This window comes from Mesoplodon mirus (assembly GCF_964341445.2).
Source record: "Mesoplodon mirus genome assembly, chromosome: 18".
Classification (NCBI taxonomy): Eukaryota; Metazoa; Chordata; class Mammalia; order Artiodactyla; family Ziphiidae; genus Mesoplodon; species Mesoplodon mirus.
Window position 1 is genome coordinate 60,671,278 of NC_138994.1, and position 25,124 is coordinate 60,696,401.

Genomic DNA, 25,124 nt, shown 5'->3' on the forward strand with positions numbered 1-25,124 from the left:
CTTTGTTGCTGCATGCAGCCTTTTCTCTGGTTGCAGCGAGCTGGGGCTACTCTTCGTTGCGGTGCTCGGGCTTCTCCTTGCAGTGGCTTCTCTTGTTGCAGAGCATGGGCTTTAGGCATGCGGGCTTCAGTAGTTGTGGCACGCGGGCTCAGTAGTGGTGGCTCACGGGCTCTAGAGTGCAGACTCAGTAGTTGTGGCGCATGGGCTTAGTTGCTCCGTGGCGTGTGGGATTTTCCTGGAGCAGGACTCGAACCCGTGTTCCTTGTATTGGCAGGCGGATTCTTAACCAGTGCGCCACCTGGTGATCATGTTTTGATAAAACTGTTCAAGGCAATACGATTTCTGTCCTGTATTTCTTGTGGTTGGTTGATGGTACCTGCAGCCTATGTGTCTGTTTTCCCATTTCTCTCTCTTCATCTCATCTTCCACTTTATCTCTGTCTTCTTTGTCCTAAAAAAATTCCTCACATTTTTCTCTGTTTAGGTGAGAAATAAACATGAAGAGTTTTCAGTTCATAATGGTGATTGTTTTGTAGCACAAAATAGAACATTGTGTAATAAAATAGAACTTTTTAGTGGGAAAATATCCACACAGAATCTAAAATTACACACAATAAAATGTATTGACTACAAACTGACAATGGAATCATACTTTCTAGCTAAAATTTAGATCTGCAAATAGGACTACAACTTGAAGCTCACATTGAGAGAATCTGTGATGAAAATGGGTTTGGACAGCCTCATTGAATTAAATATTTTCTAAAAGAATTACTTCAATAAAATAACAAATGGAATGGAAGACTTGGAAACAGTTTAACTGATAAAATGAATTAAATCGTTCAATGGAATCTTTCTGCAAAGGCACTCTCAGTTAAAGTTAGTGCCTACTTAATATACTTTTGTGTAAAATCTCTGTTTTTCAGTCATCCTCAATGTCAGGAGTAGAGCTGGAATATCTTATTATCAGTTGGATGTTTGTTTGCCTCTGGATATGATTTTGGATCCATACAGAAGTGGTTTCTATTTGATATCTTGAAATCCTTAAGGCTGATCCATGAACTTAAAATCTTTAGTTAATGAGTTTACAATAGTGTGTATGATGGGGGGTGTTATTCAACGTTTTCTGACATGCAAACTATCTTGAATTTTGTTGAGGGGGAGAGGAGTTGGTGACTTGGTGGGCAAGCACATTTTCATTATTTTAATTGTGCGATTTATTAGGATTTTAAGCTTTTTATAAATGTTTTAGTGTTACAGGACAGAATTAAAAGGATTTAGAATAAAAGGAGTTTAACAAAAGGACTTTGCAACAGGATTGCAATAGTTTTTATATTTGATGGATTTAGCTAACGGCTTTTCATTTCAATCATCATACTACATTCTGTTAAATGCTGTAGAACAGGTGTGTGTAACGTCATTCTCTCTATTGTACATGCAAATAAACACAATTTTATGTATAAAAAGTTAATCCTCTACAATTTGGAGGATTACATTATGGGAGGGTGATGACTCCGTTAGGCATCTTGGAGAGTACATGCTATTTATATTGCAAGAAAAATCAGGTTAATAGCTACGGTGTTCATGAGATTATAGAATTTTTATGCCAACACTTTAAAAAATTGTATTTATTCAAACCATCCACGAAGAAATTATTTAAGGCAGAGTTAAGGTTTTGTTACATGGTTTTCCAACTTTGAAAAAATTTGATGTAGAGTGTGCCTCAAAGATATTTGAAGGATTTGTTATGGTTTGTTTGCTTACTGAAGATTCGTCTTTTTTATTTACAAGGTTTTGGTAGTACAGTGGGGGCTTTTGGCTTTATGTTGTTCTTAAGTGAGGGCATTATTTTGTAGTTTAAATTTTTTGCTTGGTTACCTTTTCTGAATATCCATGACGCTTATCTTTAGTAAGCGTCAGGTGACTGACCTAGAGAACAGATTCGGTAGGACTGTTGTAACCCAGTAGGTCAGCGGAAACCAATGGAATTCTTCAGTTCAGGTTTGAGAAACACAAGAACAATCAAACCATTCTTGCCAGTATTATTTGCATTTTAAAGACATGATGTATCATTCATCAGAATATCAAATTGGTATGTATAATACGGGTACAAACCATAAAGACCTTGTCAGAACACCAGGATGCAGAGGGAAAATAGGTATTGTTAAAGGTGAAGGTGAAATATGGAGGAGTGAAGAATTGGCTTTGTATAGCTGAAGTTCAATTATAATTAATTTGGAACATAAATGTTATGGGCTTTGGGCCAGTTAATTTTTAACTTGTGCTTCGCTGGAAAGTCATATTGTTAATTGTGAAATCTGATTTATTTGTTTAGCAGGGGTAAGAGCACACAATCCATAGTAAATTAATGTTTGGTGAAGATGTAGTCACTGATCTTTATAAGCTTCTCAAAATTTAAATTAGTTATGGAGAACTTTATTCATCAACACTGTGTTTATAGTTTTGGATCCTTTTTTTATAGTTTTGATCTTTCTAAGGTGTGATAATACAGTTGTTAGTGGATCATAGAACTTGTCTTAACCTATTTAGTATAATTATTATCACAATTTAAAAGTATATTATGTCAGATCACAATCTAAATGTGTAACCATTAACCTGTCCTCCTCTGGATTAAACCTCATTATTTTTGGAGGGATCCATTAACGAGGATTATTAACATTAACATTACAGTTGCTCTTTACCATCTAGCAAAGAAATGAAACATTATTAAAAGAGAGCTGAAGTCCCCTGGCTACCTCTCCCAAATATTGTCTTCATCCTAAACCCGTAAGAGGACTATTCCTATCCTGAAATTGGTGTTTATGTGTTTATGTCTTTAGCACTTAAGATAACTAAATATCTATCTATACATCTAACTACACACACTCATGTGGGCACACACTTGTTCAAGCACACAACTTGTACCTTTTTCAAAATTGTGGTAAAAATCACATAACATAAAATTTACCGTCTTTAGGGCTTCTCTAGTGACGCAGTGGTTAAGAGTCTGCTTGCCAATGCAAGGGACACGTGTTCGAGTCCTGGTCCGGGAAGATTCCACGTGCCGTGGAGCAGCTAAGCCCGTGCACCACAACTACTGAGCCTGCGCTCTAGAGCCCGCGAGCCACAATTACTGAAGCCTGTGCGCTTGGAGCCTGTGCTCTGCAACAGGAGAAGCCACCACAGTAAGAAGCCCGCGCACCACAACAAAGAGTAGCCCCCGCTCACCGCAACTAAAGAAAGCCCGCATGCAGCAGCAAAGACCCAAGGCAGCCAAACATAAAGAAAAAAGAAAATTACCATCTTTAAATCTTTACAAACTTTTTTTTCCTGCCCAGCCATGCCGCACAGCATGTGGGATCTTAGTTCCCTGACCAGGGATTGAACCCGTGTCCCGTGGTCCCATGAAGTGGAAGCCCAGAGCCCTAACCATTGGACTGCCAGGGAATTCCCGACCAACTTTTAATTGTACCGCTTGGCAGTGTTGAGTGCATTCAGAGAACTCTGTACCTATTGAACACCAGCTCTCCATTTCTCTCTCCATCACTAGTCCCTGGTAATCACATTTTTCTTTCTGTTTCTAGGAATTTGACTACTTTAGATTCCCCGTACAAGTGGAATAATGGAGTATTTGTCTTTTCATGAATAGTGTCTTTCATTTGGCATGATGTCCTCAGGATTCATCTGTGTGTAGCATGTGACAGGATTCCCTTTCTAATATATACGTTTTCTTTATCCAGTCATTTGATGGACATTTGTGTTGCTGCCACCTTTTGCTATTGTGAATGATTCTTTAGTGAACATGGGTGTTCAAGAGCTTGCTACATCTTTTTAAAATTAATATTGTAAGAGCTTTTTTTTTTTTGCGGTACGCGGGCCTCTCACTCTTGTGGCCCCTCCCGTTGCAGAGCACAGGCTCCGGACGCGCAGGCTCAGCGGCCATGGCTCACGGGCCCAGCCGCTCCGTGGCATGTGGGATCTTCCTGGACCGGGGCACGAACCCGTGTCCCCTGCATCGGCAGGCGGACTCTCAACCACTGCACCACCAGGGAAGCCCTAAGAGCATTTTTTTTTTTTTTTTTTTTTTTTTTTTTTTTTGCTGTACGCGGGCCTCTCACTGCTGTGGCCTCTCCCGTTGCGGAGCACAGGCTCCGGACACACAGGCTCCGCGGCCATGGCTCGCGGACCCAGCCGCTCCACGGCATGTGGGATCTTCCGGGATCGGGGCACGAACCCGTGTCCCCTGCATCGGCAGGCGGACTCTCAACCACTGCGCCACCAGGGAAGCCCACTAAGAGCATTTTTTAGATACCAAAGTTGAGCAGAAAGTACAGAGAGTTGCTGTATATCTCCTGACCCCTCACATCTCACAACCTCCCCCACTATTCATACCCTGCATCACAGAGATACCCACACCGACATCATTATCACCCAAAGTCCATAATTCTCATTAGGGTTCCCTGTTGGTGTTGTACGTTCAGTTGGTTTTGACAGATGCATAAGGACATGTATCCACCATTGTAGTGTCCGAACAGAACAGTTTTCCCGCCCTAAGCATCCTCTGTGCTCTACTGACTCATGCCTCCCTCCTTCTTAACCCCTGAAGACTGCTCATCTTTTTACTGTCTCAGTATTTCTACTGTCTCAGTAACTGTCTTTTGCCTTTTCCAGAGCCATTCAGTATGTATTTAAGTTTCCCCCATGTTTTTTCATGGCTTGATAGCTCATTTCATTTTAGTCCTGAGTCATATTCCGTTGTCTGGAGGTACCACAGTTTATTTATCCACTCATCTACTGAAGGGCATCTTGATTGCTTCCAAGTTTTGGCAACTGGGAACAAAGCTGATATAAATGTCCATGTTCAGGTTTTTGTGTAAACAAAGTTTTCAGTTCCTTTGGGTAAATACCAAGGAGCATGATTGCTGGATCTTGTAGTAAGAGTATGTTTAGTTTAGTGAGAAACTGCCACACTGTCTTACAATGTGGCTGTACCGTTTTGCATTCCCTCTAGTGATGATTGAGAGTTCTTGTTGGTCTGCATCCTTGTCAGCATCTGGTATTGTCGTTGTTTTACATTTTGGCTGGTCTAGTATGTGTGGAATGGTATCTTATTGTTGTGTTGATTTGAATTTCCCTGATGACCTCTGATGTGGAGCATCTTTTCATATGCTTATTGGCCATCTGTATATTTACTTTGGTTAAGTGTCTGTTCAGATCTTTTTCTCAGTTTTAAATTGGGTTGTTCATATTCTTACTGTTTAGTTTTAAAAGTTCTTTGTTATATTTGGGATAACACTCCTTTATCAGATGTGTCTTTTGCAAGTATTTCTCCAAGTCTGTGGCTTTTCGTCTCACTCTTGACATATGTACCTTTTTTTTTTTTTTTTTTTTTTTTTTTGGCGGTACGCGAGCCTCTCACTGTTGTGGCCTCTCCCGTTGCGGAGCACAGGCTCCGGACACGCAGGCTCAGCGGCCATGGCTCATGGGCCCAGCTGCTCTGCAGCATGTGGGATCTTCCCGGACCGGGGCATGAACCCGTGTCCCCTGCATCAGCAGGCGGACTCTCAACCACTGCGCCACCAGGGAAGCCCCATATGTACCTTTTTAAAGAGCATAAACTAAATTACATAATATTAAAAGAAAATATTTATCCTCTTTATTCTATCTTCCATTTAAAAAAAAACTGCCTTCTGAGATATTACATATTTACCAGAAAGTTGCAAAAATACTACAGACAGGTCTTGTGCACCCTCTGCCCAGCTGGTTACATCTTATATACAATATAAAAACCAGGAAACTGACATTGGTGGAATGTGTGCGCATAGTTCCGTGTCATTTTATCACGTGTACATTCATGTAACCACTACCATAATCAAGATACAGATCTATTTCATCACTACAGTAATCTCCCTCACACCGTCTCCGTCCACCATCCCTAACCTTTGGGAATTTATCAGTCTGTTTTCCATCTCTGTACTAATTTTGTCATTTCAAGAGTATTACATAAATGGACTTACACAGTATTGCTTTGTCACTTAGCACAAGTTTGTTGAGGTGTATCAAGTTGTTTAGTGTATCAATAGTTAGTTCCTTCTTACTACTGATTAATACTTCATGGTGTGGAGGTAAAATTCATCTGCTGAAGGACATCAGGGATGATTTCACTTATTTTGCTGTTTAAAATAAATCTACTATGAAATTTGTATACAAGTTTGTGTGGGTGTAGTTTTTATTTTTCTGGGATAAATGCCCAGTAGCATGATTGCTGGGATATATGGTAAGTGTATGTTTAGGTTTTTTGTTTCTGCTCTTTTAAAGAAACTGCCACACTCTTTTCTAAAGGGGCTGTACTATTTTATATTTCCACAAGGAATGTGTGAAAGATCCAAGTTCTCTGCATTTTTGTCAGCATTTGCTTTTTACATTTCCCTGGTAGCTAATGTTGTTGAAAATCTTTTCATTTGCATATCTGCTTTCCATATCTTATTTTCAGTGAAATATCTCATGTCTTTTGCCCATTTAAAGTTGGATTTTTGTTTTTTTAGTTTTGAGTATGTTGAGATTATTTCATATATTCTAGATGGGTCCTTTGTCAAATATGTGTTTTACAAGTATTTTTTCCAATGTGTAGCTTGTTTTTAGTTTTAATTATAGCCAACTTATTGCTTTTTTCAGTCTCATAGATCATATTTTCTGGTGTCATGTCTGAGACCTCTTCACCAAACCCTAGGTCCTGCGATTTTCTTTTGTTTTCTTCTAAAAGTTATATGGTTTCACATTTTAATCTCAGACCCATGTTGAGTTAATTTTAGGTAAGGTGTTTTATTTCCAGTTTTATTCTTTTCCTATGGGTATGCAGTTGCTCCAGGACCATTTGTTGAAATGGTCAAACGGTCTTACTCTGCTTAATTGCCTTTACACCTCTTTCAAAAATCAGTTGACCATATTTGTTTGGGTCTATTTCTGGACTGTCTTCTGTTCCATTAATCTGTGCATCTTCTGTCAACTTTATATATCCGTTTACTTAGATTGTCTTTCATTTCCTGCATCAGCATTTTGTAGTTTTCAGTATCTAAGTCCTGTATATGTTTTTTAGATTTATACCCGAGTATTTAATGTTATTTTGAGCAGTTATTAATGGTATTGTATTTTAAATCTGGAATTCTGGAATTCTGTGTGCTTGTTGCTAGTATATAGAAATACAGTTGATATTTTGTATGTTGATCTTGACTCTGGTGACCTTGCTGAGCTAACTCACTAGCTCTAGAAGTTTTTGCTGTTGTTGATTCCTTGGGATTTTCAAGGTATCAATCATGTTATCTGAAAATAGGGAGTTCTATTTCTTCCTTTCTTATCTGTATGACTTTTTCCCCCTTTCTTTTCTGCTTCGTTGCCTTGTCTAGAACTTCCAGTACTATGCTGAATAGCAGTGGTGAGAGTGGAGTCCTTGCCTCGTTCTTGCAAAATTCTTGTTTGTCCTTGTTTGTTCTGTGAAAAATTTTGAAACATTTTATGGATTCTTTCCTCCTCTGTTTTTCTCTTTTCTCTCTTTTTGGAATTCCTACCTACGTACTGGAACTTTGAGGCTGTCCTTTAACGTTTCTCTTGTGTATGTGTTTGTGTGTGTATAAATTAATGCTGTTTTTCTTTTTCTTTTTTTTTTTTTGGTGTTTTTGCTGTGTTCTCTAGGAAATTTTCTCTGATGCTTGTGTTGAGTTTTTAAATAATATCTACCTTGTTTTTAACTTCCCAGGGCTCTTTTATTTTCTAAGCGTCAGTTTTTCATTGCATTCTTATATTGTTTCATGCCTGAAATATCTTCTCATATTTTAAAAATTATTAATGGTAGTTTGAAAATTTTTGATACTTTCTTCCTGTATAGAGTTAACCACTTTTCCAGGTGCTTGTACCTGTTTGTAAGCAGCAAACTAAAAAGCTGATTGCAAGCAATGTGTATGTGTTTGCCAACCTCTAACTTTATTGAGGGTGCTTTTGTTGTGCTGTTTCTTGGAGCTCTCTGGTTGACAGTGTCTTTCAGTCTTTCTTCACGGACTGACTGATTTAATTTTTTTCTAATACATTGCTATTCATTTTACTAGTCTTTTTCAGGATTTTGCATTGTTGTGTATTGAGAATGGCCTGAAATTTTGAAGTTGTTAAAGTTTCTGTTGTGACCTTCCTTTATTTAGTTTTGAAATCAAGGTTATACAACTCTTAGGTAATTAGTTGGTGGAATTGGGGGTGTTTTTCTGATTTCGTGGTGAATGTGTATAAGATTGACGTTGCTAATTTTAAAAAAAGGTTTTTAAATGCTGGTTCAATTTAAAAAATAGTTATAAGTTTATTTATAGCTCTTCTAGTTTTTGTTCAGTCAACTGTATAAATATATCAATTTAAATGAATGTTTTGCTATCTCTTTAGCTGTAAATGTTTTGAGAGAATGGAAATAATGGGAAATATACAAGAATACTTCTCAAAGTTTTATTTTACATTTTATTTCATGTTCCTTATCAGGTGCTCAGAAGTGTGACAACTTTGCTGAAAAAAGGCCCCTCCTTGGTGTTTGTAAGAGCACTGGATCTTCTGGGTAAGGAATTTAAAAAAATTTCTTTGAATCACTATTAAAATTTTGTATTATTTCAGAGGGGGAACTTTGATGTCTTCAGATCTTTGTTTACCATAAGAGTATGCTCTTACAAGACAGATGGGAAAGGAAATAAAAACATATTTAGGGTTTTTGTCACTCAGTCCTTGGGATTTTTCTGCTCACTGTTTTCTCAAATGTAGGGTGATAGCAAAACATGAAAGCAAGCCAGCAGTACCTCAGAATTCAGTCTTGAAATAAAAGATTAGTATCGTTAAGAAAAATGTGTTTCAGCTTATGTGTTTATTTAGTACTTATAGTGGCCTTCTACAGTGGATTAGAACTTACTACTAGGTCGTCGTCGTCATCATCATCGTCATCATCATCATCATCACCATTAACATTTACTGTTGTTGTAGCAGTGCCTGACACTGTTCTAAAGGCATATTCCATGAATTTTCTCTTTCTTTTCTTTCAGCCATACTATGAAATCGATACTGTTCTTAGTCCCATTTTGCAGTTTAGAAAAACTCAGGCACTGAATTCACACAGTGGAGCTGTGGATTCAAACCCAAGCAAGCATTCTCTTAATTCCATGCTGGTTACATTTGTGACCATGAGAGGACTATGGACAAAGATGATTAATGGTTATTACTCAGGAAGTCAGATTTTTCCCTACTTTCTTTATATAGTAAATGAGAATATATGCTTCTTTTTTTTTTTTTTTTTTTTTTTTTTTTGCGGTACGCGGGCCTCTCACTGCCGTGGCCTCTCCCACCGCGGAGCACAGGCTCTGGACGCGCAGGCCCAGTGGCCATGGCTCACAGGCCCAGCCGCTCCGCGGCATGTGGGATCCTCCCGGATGGGGGCACGAACCCGTGTCCCCTGCATCGGCAGGCGGACTCCCAACCACTGCGCCACCAGGGAAGCCCGAATATATGCTTCTTAATGGCTTATAGTGATTTAGTTATCAGGTTTGTCGTGACCTTTTCACTATGTAATTCCAATACAACCGCTGGTAAAATTGCAATGGCCTATACCAACTATGTAATTGAAAGTTACTGGGTAGGCAGTCCAGGGCTAGTGAAGTGTTTCTGTGATGTGTTATTAATGACCTAGGTTCTTTCCATTTCTAGTTTTGACATCTTTTGGAATATGACCCCTTCCCCTAATTATCTCAAGAAGGCCACTGTCTTTTCAGTTAGTGCCTCTCCTCCACTTGAACTCCTAGCTACAAAGTAAGCAGTGATATGATTATGGTTTTGTTAGCAAGGTAGAGGATCAAACTGAATATTAGGCTTGGCAACCAGTAGCCCCTGCCTTGTACTTTCAGCTGATAGTGTGCACTCTAGGTCATGGATGCAGTGCAGAAGGGAGGGATGTGCTAGTGGCGTTACACGGTTAGGTCTTGGAATCTTCCTCGTCGCTTTCTGGGCAAATGGGTTGACTACATGCATTACAAGGCAGTGTTCTTCCAGTGTAAGTTTTTGGGTTGAAGTGGGCAAAAATTTACTTTGTACTCATCACTCTGCCAGGTATGGGATGAGGATACAAAGCATGAAAACCGAATTCCTTGTCCCAAAGACTTAAGGATGTTGCTGAAAACAAAAACATAGCACACAGAAAATGATTGTGATAAAATGATGTGTAATAGGAATTCAAAGAAGGTAGAGATCACTGTGCATGGATTCATGGGAGATGGCCTCATGAGGAAGGCACAGCTTATGCTGGATCTAAGGGAATAAGAAAGTTTGGCAGTACATGTAGAAGACTAAGGACTTCCAAAGTATGTTATAAAGCTATAGAAGGGGAACAGACACTGGTATACGTATACTTAGGAAAGATGGAGGTTTGTGACTTAGAATGAAGTCCATCTACAAAACAGGTAATAACAACCATTTCAGTGCTCTAGAACTCAACCAAAGGCTTCCAACAATGTGGAAAGTGTTTATGTTTGAGAAACTGGTAAATATTAAGCCGTAACAGTGGGAATCTGTCGCATTCATGCCCGGAGGCTGCTCCCATCACACTCCACCCTTTCCCCTTCCAACTTGGTTGATTTTCCAGGGTGTGCAATGTCATGACCATGCCCAGCAGCATTGTCCCTGGAAGTTATGGCCTTGGGGTCATGAGAGTTGTGCAGGCCCATGGCTCGTTAAGCCTAAAGTCATGGTTAGCTGAGGCTTCATGTAAGGGCAGAGGAGCCATGGAAGCATCCAGGGAAAGCTAAAATCTGGAAGACTTGAAAATGTCTGCCTGTTAAACGGGTTCCTCTACCCACACATAGATCCTTTTGGAAAGGATGACAACCTTTACTGACTTAGGGTATTTGAGCAAATTGTCTGTCGAATCTTTGGCTAAACCACTAAGCTCCTTAGACACAGCGGCAAACCCCAGGCAAGCAGACTTTAAAATGAAAACAAGAATTAAAGAAAAGTAAAACTCAGCAGAGGCATTAGTAGCCGCACATTGTGGAGGAAGAGAGATTTCCAGAATTCTTATACTATTTTATATAACATGTCTAGTTTTCAACATAAAATTATGATACATACCAATAAATAGGAAAGTGTGATATATTGAGAAAAGTAGGCGATAGAAAGTGTTCCTGATTGTTTCCAATGTTAAAATTTGTAGACAGGGCTTTTAAAGCCGTTATTCTACATATGTTCTAAGAACTAAATGAACCATTTCTGGAATGATAGGAAAGTATCATAACAGTGACTGAACAAATAGAGAATCTCAGTAAGAAATTAGAAATTGTAGAAAAACCAAATGGAAATTCTGGAGTTGAAGAGAAAAAAGGTGAAATAAACTCTCTGGAAGAACACAACACCATATTCAAGTCAACGCAATTATCAGAGAACTGGTGTGTTGACAAGCGAGCTGAAAGGGAATGGGAACCAAGCAGAAGAGGGGAAACACCTGTGGTGAAAGAAAACCTTGTTGATTTCACTCTTCCTGGTGTTTAGGTCCCTGTAATTCAGGCGCACCCAGTCCTGTTGAAGCCCCACAAAAAGATGTGTTTACGGAAGGTGCTCAGCTACCTACTGAGTTTGGTTTGCAGGTTTTGAAAGATTTTCCATTCCTTAGCAACCCTGCTTAACTGTATGGTTAAGGAGATTGTTTTTATTTTTACAGGATTCATTTATTGAGGTATCACTTTCTCAAAAAATAAGACACAAAAGGAAGGGTAAGGTGATTGTATATAGTAGGTGATGAGATCATTTATTGAGAGATGACCATGATGGTATGCAGGTTATATTAGTCAGGGTTCTCCAGAGAATCAGAACCAGTGGGATGTGGGATGTGGTGTGTGTGTGTGTGGGGAGGGAGGGAGTGGGGATTGATTTTAAGAAATTGTCTCACATGATTGTGAGGGCTGCAGATCCCAAACCTGGAGACTGAGGGAAGAGTTACAATTTCAATCCAAAGACAGAATTCCCTCTTCCTCCAAGGAACTCAGTGTTTTAAAATTTCATTAGAACTTTGAACTTATTGGATGAGTCCCACTCACATTATGAAGCATAATCTGCTTTACTCAAATTGCGGATTGAAATGTTAGTCTTATATAAAAAATACCTTCAGAGAAACATCTAGAATAATATTTGACCAAATCTGGTTATTGTGGCCTAGCCAAGTTGACACATTAATGACCACAGGGGCGATGAACATACTTCTGATTAAAATAACATTTGCGGAACTTCCCTGGTGGTGCAGTGGTTAAGAATCTGCCTGCCAATGCAGGGGACACGGGTTTGAGCCCTGGTCTGGGAAGATGCCACATGCCGTGGAGCAACTAAGCCACGTGCGCCACAACTGCTGAGCCTGTGCTCTAGAGCCCACGAGCCACAACTTCTGGGCCCATGTGCCACAACTACTGAAGCCCGTGCACTGCAACAAAGAGTGTCCCCAGCTCGCCACAACTAAAGAAAGCCCGTGAACAGCAACGAAGACCCAACACAGCCAAAAATAAATTAATAAATTTATTTTAAAAAATAATAATATTTACCTATTTCAAAAAAGTTTATTGTAGGCACTCATTTCCCCTGTCCCATTTCTGCTCATTAAGTTAATTTATTTCATAGTAGGAGAATCATTCTGGAAAGAGACTGCTGTATGTCAACCCAACATTTGCTGGGTTGTTTTAAGAATGGTTATTGATAAATAAATGCAAAGATATTTCCTTCTTGTTTTTTTTGTTTTTTGTTTTTGTTTTGTTTCCTTTTTTCTTTTGGCTGCGTTGGGTCTTCGTTGCTGCATGGGCTTTCTCTAGCTGTGGTGAGCAGGGGCTACTCTTCGTTGTGGTGTGCAGACTTCTCATTGCAGTGGCCTCTCGTTGAGGAACACAGGCTCTAGGAGCGCAAGCTTCAGTAGTTGCGACACGTGGGCCTTATGGTGTGCGGGCTTGAGTAGTTGTGGCTCCACGGCTCTAGGTTGCGTGGGCTTCAGTTGTGGTGTGCAGGCTCAGTAGTTGTGGCTCGTGGGCTCTAGAGCGCAGGCTCAGTAGTTGTGGCACACGGGCTTGGTTGCTTCACAGCATGTGGGATCTTCCTGGGCTCTAACCTGTGTCCCCTGCTTTGGCGGGCTAATTCTTAACCACTGTGCCACCAGAGAAGTCCTCCTTGGATTTAAGCACAGTGCCTTCTAACTAGCAGGCTCTCAAAAATATTTATTTTTTGCTAAATGAATTTTAGTAAGCTTGCTGTACAGTCATACTAGTCCTTTATTTGAATATTAGCAACACTTTTTTTATGGTTGAGAAAATGTCTTAATCTGAGGAACCACACGTCCTGAACCTGGGTGTTGATGTCTTCTTCAGAGCCTGTGGTGCACAAAATTTTAGGACCCCCTTCACCCTTTGGAGACGTACAAAACATGTCTGTTGCTGTTCATTTCTGTGGCAAATGCTTTATTGAGCACAAGGTGCTTTGGACACTGTCAGTTGCTTATATTCACGATTAATACCACTTAGTTCTGCTTAGGAAAGTTCAGTAAAATTTCCTCTTGATGTATAAATTTTCATATTTATATTAAATTTATATTTAAATTTATAATAACTTTTCAAAGAAAGGGGGGGAATTGCTATGGAAATAATCCCAGTCCTTCCTCAGTTTTTATCCTTTAGGTATACACACGTTACACTTAGCCCACAATTTTTAATACTGGCTGTTACTGCATTCATGACAGTCATTAAAATGCCATTTATTTTTGTATTCTAGTGATGTTGTCTTTCTTTCTTTGTGTGTATGTGTCTATGTAGAGAGAAAGAGAGAGGGAGAGGGAGAAGGGGAGAGAAAGAGACAGATACACTGTTCCGTAATCATTCCAGATAAGCCATTTAAGTGCTTGGTGGGAGATAATGTTTCTTGTGCTACTGATCCAGGGATTAAGTCAGTGCCTTGTGTAATAATTTGAGGGAGGGAGGAGAAGTATGGACAGTATACTAAGGAATATACACTTTATTAGGAAATGAAAGCTCATTGTGTATTACATGCTAAACTGTTCCAGTAATGCAGTTTTTTGTGGTTAGGATTTTGTTGGGTATTATGAATAGTTGCAAAAGAGTAATGTTATTCAACAGCTGACTGCAGACCTTGAAGAATGTTTAATCCAATACAATATCATCACGTTATTGGAGTGAAGATGTGATCTTTACATAGAGAGAATCATAGAATACTGGCAGTGGAAAGAACCTTGAAATCACGTAAGATATATGCTACAGATGAAGGAAGTCTTATCCAGAGACTCACATCATATATCCATTTGGTGGTGGGAAATTCTTGTGAGAGTGAGAAAATTTCCCTCAGAAACAGACTTACAGAGAACAAACCAGTGATTACCAGAGGGGAGCAGGGTGGGAGAAGCGGTGAAATAGGTGAAGAGGATTAAGAGGTACAAACTACCAGTTGTAAAATAAATAAGATACAGGGGTGTAATATACAACACAGAATAAAGTCCAGATTTTATAATAACTCTGTATGGTGTATAATCTATAAAAGTATTGAACCACTGTGTTGTACACCTGAAACTAATATTGAAAGTCAACTATGCTTCAATTAAAAGAGTGAGAGGGGCTTCCCTGGTGGTCCAGTGGCTAAGACTCTGCACTCCCAATGCAGGGGGCCCAGGTTCAATCCCTGGTCAGGGAACTAGATCCCACATGCCGCAACTAAGAGTTTGCATGCCTCAACTAAAGATTCTGCACACTGCAACGGAAAAGATCCTGCGTGCCGCAATGAAGATCCCACACGTGGCAGCGAAGATCCTGCGTGCCACAACTACGACCTGACGCAGCCAAATAAATAAATAAATAGTAAAATAAAATAAAATGAAACTGAGAAAATTTCTTTATTTCAATTTGTTAGGAATCCCTTATCTCTTATTAAATAAGCCCTCTATGGCCATATTTCCAAGATTGAATTTTAATAATCAGAGAGATTAAGATTTTGGCCACCAAAGACATCTTAAATTTACCTTGAAAAAAGCTAATTAATTTTAATAGCTGCATAGGAATGAAGACTTAATTTCAAAATTAAGGACTGTTCATTAAATATGATACAGTTAGTTCACAGTATTAATAGTTTTGCAATTTGTTGCCAATTGCTAAAAAAGGTCATTTTGGATTGACAGAATTCTGTGGGACTGGTTTTTATTTATTTATTTATTTGTATTTATTTATTTTCTTGAAGTATAGTTGAGGTACAGAGTTGTGCCATTCTCTGCTGTACAGCACAGTGACTCAGTTATACACATAGAGACATTCTTAGGGCTGGTGTTTGGTAGACACTGATCTAAAGCAGCAGTTATTTAGGTGGAGGTTAAGCACAGTTTCACTGTCCTGAAGTGTTGCCGAAGAGAGTTTATTTCAACTTGTGTCTAAAATAAATAAGGGTTATGTTAAATAGAACTAGAAGGGAGGTTGCTTGGGATACTAATATCTGACATTTCTTCTTGTCATGAAATGTCACAGAGCCGTTACATACAATGCCCTTGTTGTAACTGATTTTCATCCTGTTGTGTTGTGAGGTCTGATGGAATCACAGTTTGGGCTGGCATTACTTGTGCGGATACAAAAAAGAGATTTATGCCATTCTTCCAGTCTTTGGTGCTCTAACACATGAGCTTTTTGCGTAATTCCCTTGGCCTTCCTTCCAGTACCCAGTCTTTCACTTGTTCATCTCACTGGTCTTTTACATTTCTGTGGGTGTTCTGTGTTTTCTTCTAGCTCTCTGCATGGCCTTGTGACTCTCTTTACTGCTTTCAAAGACTGGGCTTTTACATCTTTGATATACCATTTATGCTGAAACCTGCCACCCTGGCACAGAGGTTTTTATTGAGATGGGTCAGGATACTGGGGTATCCAATATCATGGATTGTCCATGGACCTCTTGACTTTAGTATTGTCTTAGAACCACCAGAGCCCTCAGAGCATGATAGAGCACACCCTGTTTATCTGATTATGGATGTAATAAAACCTTAAGGAAATAAGATGACATTACTGGAACAGGTAAAAGTTGTTTTTTTATGTATTTATTTAAAAATATAGTATCTAAACTATGGACACCACTTAGTGGTGTGTTGTAAGATTGTTTTTATAGACATTGTTGTGTATTTCCTTGTGAGCCTGAAATTGGTACACATTTCAAATGGCCCACCAAAATGGTTATATGTAGGTGACTAAACAAAAGGAATCCTGGTTTAATTTTTTGAAGAGCTATGTTTCTTGCTATTATGTGATATTTGTATTCCTGAAAACCTGTCCTGTTAGGGTCCTAGCTAGAAATAGAAGATATACTCACATTGGGTAATTTGAGGAGAGTTTAAATAAAATGAATAGGAGCTGAGACCCTTTACCATTTCTACGCAAGGGGTGAGAGCCATTAGCAGAACTTCCAATGAGAGCCCTATCAAGATGGTTACCTGACAGGAGCTGTGGCCTCTGGTGGAGAGATTCGGTCCATGTGCAATAACCTGACAGCGGAGCAGCCAGGGGTGTCCCCGCCTTACTGTCATTTCTCCAGATGGCTCTCTCAGGCTGAACCCAGCCAGAAGCTGGAGGTTCTGAAGGTTCAGGGAGCCCATGGATGCAATCCGTTTGATATGCGCCAGCCTCCCAAGGCAGGGAGCTGGGTGCCTTGAAAGCAGAGTGTATTTACAGGGGCAGCATGCTTATTATATTCTGCAAAATTGCACCCTAAAACTGAGGTTATGGGGAAAACAGATATGGAGAAAGTTTATACAATGGTGTAATCAGAGCAGTAGTCCTGATTAAAATTTAAAAAGGAATGTTAATACTAATTTAAAAATTACTAGTAAATATGGAATTTTACCTTAAAAAGAAGGTCAAGGAGCCTTGATGGAATGGGGGTATAAGAAAGAGTTGAGACTGTTAAGTTAGAGCGGTAAGAACAAAATGGACAAAGACCAGGTGGAAATAAGCTATAACATTTCTTGTTGCCTAAGCACATGGTCAAACTGAGCCATGACAAACCTGGTCCCTCCTGGTATTCTGTATTCAACTGAGCTAGTGAACTCTGTGTTCAAACTATACTTTGTATGTTGTATTGTAACACGAACGACTAAGTGCTGTCAATTTTATTAATACCACTTCCTTTATTAATACTACTGACGTCACTCCTCATTCAGAATCATAAATTTTAGCAGACTCTGATGTGTTTGTGTGTGTGTACACTTTTAACAGCTTTATGAGGTGTAATTGATATGCAATAAACTATATATTCTTTTTTTAAAAATAAATTTATTTATTTATTTATTTTGGGCTGAGTTGGATCTTCGTTGCTGTGCAGGCTTTCTTTAGTTGCGGCGAGCAGGGGCTACGCTTCGTTGCTGTGCGTGGGCTTCTCATTGTGGTGGCTTCTCTTACTGCGGAGCACGGGCTCTAAGCATGCAGGCTTCAGTAGTTGTGGCATGCAGGCTCAGTAGTTGTGGCGCACGGGCTCAGTTGCTTCACGGCACGTGGGATCTTCCCAGACCAGGGCTCGAACCTGTGTCCCCTGCATTGGCAGGTGGATTCTTAACCACTGCGCCACCAGAGAAGCCCCTAAAACTGTACAATTTTATGTGTTTGGCATATGTATACACCTATGAAGCCATCGCCACAAACAAGATAATGAATATAACTATCACCCCCAAAGATTCCTCATGTCCCCTTATAATTTTTCCCTCCCAACTCCTTTTCTTCAAATAACTACTGATCTGGTTTCGGTCACTGTAGATTAATTTGCATTTTCTGGGGTTTTATGTAAGTGGAATCATATAGTATGTACTTTTTTTGGTCTGGCTTCTCTTACGAAGCATATTTATTTTGAGATTCATTCATGTTGTTGCATTTATCATTAGCTCATTCACCTTTATTGCTGAGTAGTATCATACTATATGAGTGTACCATAATTTGGTTATCTATTCACCTGTTGATGGGTATTTTGGTTGTTTCTGGGTTTTGGCTTTTACAGGTAATGCTGCTTTGAACCTAATGTTCAAGTCTTTGTATAGACATATGCTTTCTTTTCTCTTGGTCAAATATATACAAGTAGAATGACTGAATCACATGTTAGATGTATGTTTTTCAAAGTGGTTGTCCCATTTTACATTCCTACCATCGATATAGGAGGTTTCTAATTCCTCTACTTCCTCACCAGCCCTTGACTTTATCAGCCTTTTAAATTTTAACCATTCTAATAAATATGTAATGGATTCTCATTATGGTTTCTATTTGTACGTCCCCCATTTTTTGTTATTCTCAACCCTCAATTCAAGTAACTTTTCTTTCATGAGCAATAGGTTATTGTCCTAAGCCAGTATGATTTCTAGTGGTTTGACGTACAGCATTAGATGCATGAACCATATTCTCTCTTACTTTGTATACCTAGTGGGAAGGATGATGTAGTGGCACCTAATGACTGCAGTCTGTTGTTTATGGTCACTACTTCCATGTGTTTTGGAGCACTCTTTTTTATTTTATTTATTTATTTTTGGCCGTACCACGCTGCGCGGCATTCAGGATCCTAGTTCCCCAACCTGGGATCGAACCCATGCCCCCCACAGTGGAAGCGTGGAGTCTTAACCACTGGACTGCCAGGGAGGTCCCTTTTGGAGAATTCTTGATTTTAGTTTTTATTTTGTCCCAATCAGTTTTTCTCTGCTACAACTTAAAAAAATTTTTTTGGCTGCATTGGGTCTTTGTTGCTGCATGCGGGCTTTCTCTGGTTGCGGCGAGTGGGGGCTACTCTTCGTAGCAGTGCGTGGGCTTCTCATTGCTGTGGCTTCTCTTGCTGTGGAGCATGGGCTCTAGGCATGTGGGCTTCAGTAGTTGTGGCACACGGGCTCAGTAGTTGCGGCTCGTGGGCTCTAGAGCACAGGCTCAGTAGTAGTGGAGCATGGGCTTACTTGCTCCGTGGCGTGTGGGATCTTCCCAGACCGGGTCTTGAACCCGTGTCCCTTGCATTGGCAGGCAGATTCTTAACCACTGCAGCACCAGGGTAGCCTTCTGCTATAACTTTTAATGTGTGTTTGGTGAGCAAGAGCTTTATGAGTCCCCAAAAGGTTGAAAAATTGGTGAGGAGATGGTGCAGGTACAAGGGAAGCAAAGGAAAAAAGCTTTAATAATTAAGCAAAAGACGGTCTTAAGAGGATTGAAAATGGACATAGAATTTTAAAAGTATATTTTCTTTAGAGTTAGCTCACTCTGCTGAACTGGTTGTATGTTCTAGGAAATTGCATTGTGTTATGAGAAGGAGTCATGTTTTTTGAGAAACTTAAAAATAAATGTATGTAATACATTAAATGGAGAAGGAAACCAATGGTGGATTAACATTATCAAACTATGAGGCAACTGTCAGTCTTCCACCTTGGACTTTTTCAAAGATCCTTTTTCTTCTTCTTCTTCTTCTTTTTTTTTTTTTTGTTTGTGGACAAGGTACTCCATTTATTTTTGCATATACAGATTTTGTGTATGAAGCCACAAAGCATTTTTTTAAACATCTTTATTGGAGTATAATTGCTTTGCAATGGTGTGTTAGTTTCTGTTGTAAACAAAGTGAATCAGCCAAACGTATACATATATCCCCATATCCCCTCCCTCTTGCGTCTCCCTCCCTCCCATCCTCCCTATCCCACCCCTCCAGGTGGTTGCAAAGCACGGAGCTCATCTCCCTGTGCTATGCAGCTGCATCCCACTAGCTATCTGTTTTACATTTGGTAGTGTATGGCTCTCTCACTTTGTCCCAGCTTACCCTTGCCTATCCCCATGTCCTCAAGTCCATTCTCTACGTCTGTGTCTTTATACCTGTCCTGCCCCTAGGTTCTTCAGAACCATTTTTTTTTTTTAGATTCCATGTATATGTGTTAGCATACGGCATTTGTTTTTCTCTTTCTGACTTACTACGCTCTGTATGACATGACAGACTCTAGGTCCATCCACCTCTCTACAAATAACTCAGTTTCATTTCTTTTTATGGCTGAGTAATATTCCATTGTATATATGTGCCACATCTTCTTTATCCATTCATCTGTCGATGGACACTTAGGTTGCTTCCATGTCCTACTATTGTAAATAGTACTGCAAGGAACATTGTGGTGCATGACTCTTTTTGAATTATGGTCTTCTCAGGGTATATGCACAGTAATGGGATTGCTGGGTCATATGGTAGTTCTATTTTTAGTTTTTTAAGGAACCTCCATACTGTTCTCCGTAGTGGCTGTACCAATTTACATTCCCACCAACAGTGCAAGAGGGTACCCTTTTCTCCACACTCTCTCCAGCATTTATTGTTTGTAGGTTTTTTGATGATGGCCATTCTGACCAGTGTGAGGTGATAACTCATTGTAGTTTTGATCCGCATTTCTCTAATGATTAGTGATGCTGAGCATCTTTTCATGTGTTTGTTGGCAATCTGTATGTCTTCTTTGGAGAAATGTCTATTTAGGTCTTCTGCCTATTTTTGGATTGGGTTGTTTGTTTTTTTGGTATTGAGCTGCCTGAGCTACTTGTAAATTTTGGAGATTAATCCTTTGTCTGTTGATTCGTTGGCAAATATTTTCTCCCATTCTGAGGGTTGTCTTTTCGTCTTGTTTGTGGTTTCCTTTGCTGTGCAAAAGCTTCTAGGTTTCATTAGGTCCCATATGTTTATTTTTGTTTTTATTTCCATTCTCTAGGAGGTGGGTCAAAAAGGATCTTGATGTGATTTATGTCATAGGGTGTTCTGCCTGTGTTTTCCTTTAAGAGTTTTATAGTGTCTGGAGTTACATTTAGGTCTTTAATCCATTTTGAGCTTATTTTTATGTATGGTGTTAGGGAGTGTTCTAATTTCATTCTTTTACATGTAGCTGTCCAGTTTTCCCAGCACCACTTATTGAAGAGGCTGTCTTTTCTCCATTGTATATTCTTGCCTCCTTTAAAAGATCCTTCTTTTATGGCTAGATCAGATTGTCTGTTAAAAACTTTAGACTTATAGTGTGAAGGAAAAGATATTTCCTGTCAAACATGTCAGATTCTGATATTGAATATCCATCTGAAAGTAGATCACCTGAAAGTAGATTCGCCTTTCAAGAAAAGACCTTCTCAGTATGAAGAACAGTATGGAGGTTCATTAAATAACTAAAAATAGAACTACCATACGACCCAGCAATCCCACTACAGGGCATATACGCTGAGAAAGCCATAATTCAAAAAGGGTCATGTACCACAGTGTTCATTGCGGCACTATTTACAATAGCCAGGACATGGAAGCAACTTAAGTGCCCATTGACAGATGAATGGATAAAGAAGATGTGGCACATATATACAATGGAATATTACTCAGCCATAAAAAGAAACGAAATTGAGTGATTTGTAGTGAGGTGGATGGACCTAGAGTCTGTCATACAGAGTGAAGTAAGTCAGAGAAAAACAAATACCGTATGCTAACACATATATATGGAAACCAAAAAAAAAAGGTTCTGAAGAACCTAGGGGCAGGACAGGAATAAAGACACAGATGTAGCGAATGGACTTGAGGACACGGGGAGGGGGAAGGGTAAGCTGGGACGAAGTGAGAGAGTGGCATGGACATATATACACTACCAAATGTAAAATAGATAGCTAGTGGGAAGCAGCTGCATGGCACAGGGAGATCAGCTTGGTGCTTTGTGACCACCTAGAGGGCTGGGATAGGGAGGGTGGGAGGGAGACACAAGAGGGAGGGGATATGGAGATATATGTACACGTATAGCTGATTCACTTTGTTATACCGCAGAAACTAACACACCATTGTAAAGCAATTATACTCCAATAAAGATGTTAAAAAAGCAAGAAAGAAGGAAAGAAAGAAAGAAAGAAAAGAAAGAGAAAGAAAGAAAGAAACAAAGAAAGAAAGAACACTCTGGCACCCCTCTTTATCAACAGCCACTTATAATAAAGTCTTTCTACTCTGACTAGTGTGATAAACTTTCATTATTTTTTAATTAAAATATAAATTTTAATTAAATATAGATTTGAAAATCTATATTTTCAAATTAGTGTTTCTCATGTAAACACACTTTCATATTCAATTAATATATTTTTCTCTCTCTGTAAAGATACGGATTGAGATAGAACTCATTCCAGTTTTTCCCATTAAAAGTAATGGAAATGATTTTCCACTTAATGCCTTTTCATTTAGTGGCAGAGCTTTCAGGAACAAATTAAAGTCACTAAGTGAGGTTTGCATATTTGGGTTATAGTTTTCTATTTTGTGGGACTTGGGGGGAATATTTTCATTAAGATGAAATTCTGGTTTTTCTTCTGGTAGTTTTGTGTGAATGTTGCTATTACTTTTTTTTTCCTTCATGATACGCTCAGTATGACTTTTCTGGGGCAGTATTAATAATCATTTTTACAGAGGTTAAGGGTTGTGGTTGGAGGGATTTGGGTCTTTACCTGGTTTCCTAGTGGGAGTGGGTCTTTTTCTGTAGGTATAGGGAAGTACAGGGTTTCTTTAACAAGTGGCACCTTGGTGCAATGGCTTCAGTCCTTCCTGTGGTTTTCTTGTAATACCCTTACTTTCAGCTCATTTCTTCTATTTTTCCTTCACTGCTAAGTTCCCACAGATACATCCCATGTCTGATGTGATTCCTCTCAGATGCTTTCCCTCTGACAAGCATCTCTGGTCCTGCACACACCCTCATCCTCCTACTTTTGATTCATTAGTAGCCAAGGCTTTGAGCCAACTGATCTTAGACCTGTTTGTAGCATTTCCCTACTCAGGGTGAGACCCACTTGCTTCTGGGAGTAAATCTTAGGTGATTTTATCTATGCCCCACCACGAGTAGGACTATTGCATTCTCTCCTTGTTTTCCAAGTAATCTCCGCTTTGCTGCCAGCCAGCAGAGAAGGCTCTGCCAATTTTGAATCATGATCCCTGCGGCCCTCGTGATGCCCCACCCGCCCCGTAAATGTTATTTAAAGTTCTTGGCTTTTCTCTCTCATCCCTCTCATAGTTATGATGTAGTGTGATTTCAGGGTGATTTCATTTGCTTTCCTTGTTGATAGGTGGTGTTTTTCAAAGACATTTGGAGATTCAGAGTTAGGTGGCCTTATATACATGCACAAACACATTTGTAAAGATATTTGAGTTGCATTGTTCTTATCTGCACCTTGCTTGTTTTTACCTCTTATTAATATATTATGGCGTATTTTTATATAATGGTGAATATTGGTGCTACCTTATTATGTATACTATCCCATTTAATACATGTTCCATTAATATACATATTTTAAAATATTAGTGATAAATGGAAAGAACTTAAAGCTTAAAATAGGCCATCATGTGCTGCCACCAGATCTAAGAATTTCTTGTTCAGCTTTTTAAGATTTTGTGTCAGAGAATGCTGGTAAGCAAAGAAGAAAAAAGCACTTGTGAAAGGTTTGTTTCCTATACTGTCTGATTCAAAACTTGTTGAGAACAGAAATTAGCCACAGGTTTTATTAAAACAGGACCATCTCTCCCACCATTTAACTACTGCATGTGTTTCCTGTGGCCACGTTGCAAAGAGGTGTGTTTTCCAAGAGGTACATCTAATTCTGTTGTATGGTTCTACCTGATTTTAATAGAGGTTCTTAGGGAATGAATCCACATCAATTTTTGAACCTTTATTCAGAAAGTAAGTATTAAAATCCCATCATTACAATGACTTGGGAGAATGATGATGTCTCTTTTCTTGGGATGTGTTATATGTGTTATCACTTTTCCTTAGGATCTGTACACCTAAGTTATTAGCTGGCTAGAAATTCTCTTCATGTACTGTTAAAGCAGATTTGGCTATTAAACACTTGAAACATGGTTGCCGCCAATGGAATGCTGATATTGTGGATATATTAAGTTAAATATATTAAAATTAATTTCACTTGTTTCTTTTTAAAGTGGCTACTAGAAAATTAAAAATTACACACAGAGCTCATTTTGTCTTTCTTTTGGACTGTGTTGCTCTCACCTTGCTTTTGGCTAGGGGTATACATTTGGACTCTTTCTGATTACCTCTGTGTGGAAAACTATCATGATTTGTTATTACATGTACAGATCTATAGATTCATCAATCCTTTGCTATTAGCCAGGAAATTTTACAGGAATTCCTAAAAATCTGACAGAGCAAAGATTGCCAGAGAATAGTAGTCTGTAATGTATAGTTGAAGAAGGAAGCCTTTATTAAAAAGAAAATTTGACATTATGATATTCTGGATGATGGTGGGCCTTCAGTGGCAGCTTTTGTTGTGTTAATCTAAAAGAAACTCTACCTATAGTGATATTTACGTTTAATGGATCTGGTTTTCATTTTGGGTTCTCTAATTTCCTTTCTGTATGCATTTAGCCTAAGGTAGGTACTCTGTAATGTTCATTGACACTCCTGAATCCATGGATAGAAGTATAGAACCCTGGAAAGAACAGAGATTTGGGGGTCACACAGACCTAGATATGAATTACTAGAGTGAAGTTATTCAACAATTCTCAGGCTCAGTTTCCTTATTTGTAATGTGGTGCTCATACACAGCTTCGTGCGAGGTCCTTGTGAGGATTAAATATGACAGTATTTTCAGATATTTAGTACAATGTCAAGCCCATATTAGGTGCACCACATATTATTTGGTCAGAAAGATACGAAGGGTATCCAGGGAACACTCTTTACTAGGAATTTCTTTTCGTGTATATATATATGAAGAACTATATATATATAATATATATTTATCTATAAATGTATAGGTAATATGAAGTGTTGCCTGTATGACTCTTGGAAGAGTGTGGCTATGCCCAGTTTATCCAGTATCTGCACTACAGGTTTGTCTGACTTCATGCCCTAGCCCAGTGCTGTATTTATAGTGTCTCTGATGAATTGGAGCCCTTTACTTTCATTGGAAAATGGTAATTTGTTTATATTGCCCAAGAAAGCCCATGTTATATTTATTTATATCTGTATTGAAGTATAATTGAAACATGACAAATGGCACGTATTTCAAGTGTACAGTATGATAAATTTTGACGTATGTGCACACCCACGAGACCATCGTTCCAGTC

General features: G+C 39.0%; 1 protein-coding gene across 8 annotated transcripts in view; it reads left to right on the plus strand.

Moving 5' to 3' along the window:
• BCAS3 (BCAS3 microtubule associated cell migration factor) overlaps positions 1–25,124 on the plus strand; it is a 576,338-nt gene that overhangs the window by 78,872 nt on the left and 472,342 nt on the right. For all 8 annotated transcript variants that reach the window (XM_082603192.1, XM_082603193.1, XM_082603194.1 and 5 more), the window contains exon 7: positions 8,511–8,583. In XM_082603192.1, the coding sequence (XP_082459318.1) occupies positions 8,511–8,583 (73 nt within the window). The remainder of the gene's footprint in view (positions 1–8,510; positions 8,584–25,124) is intronic.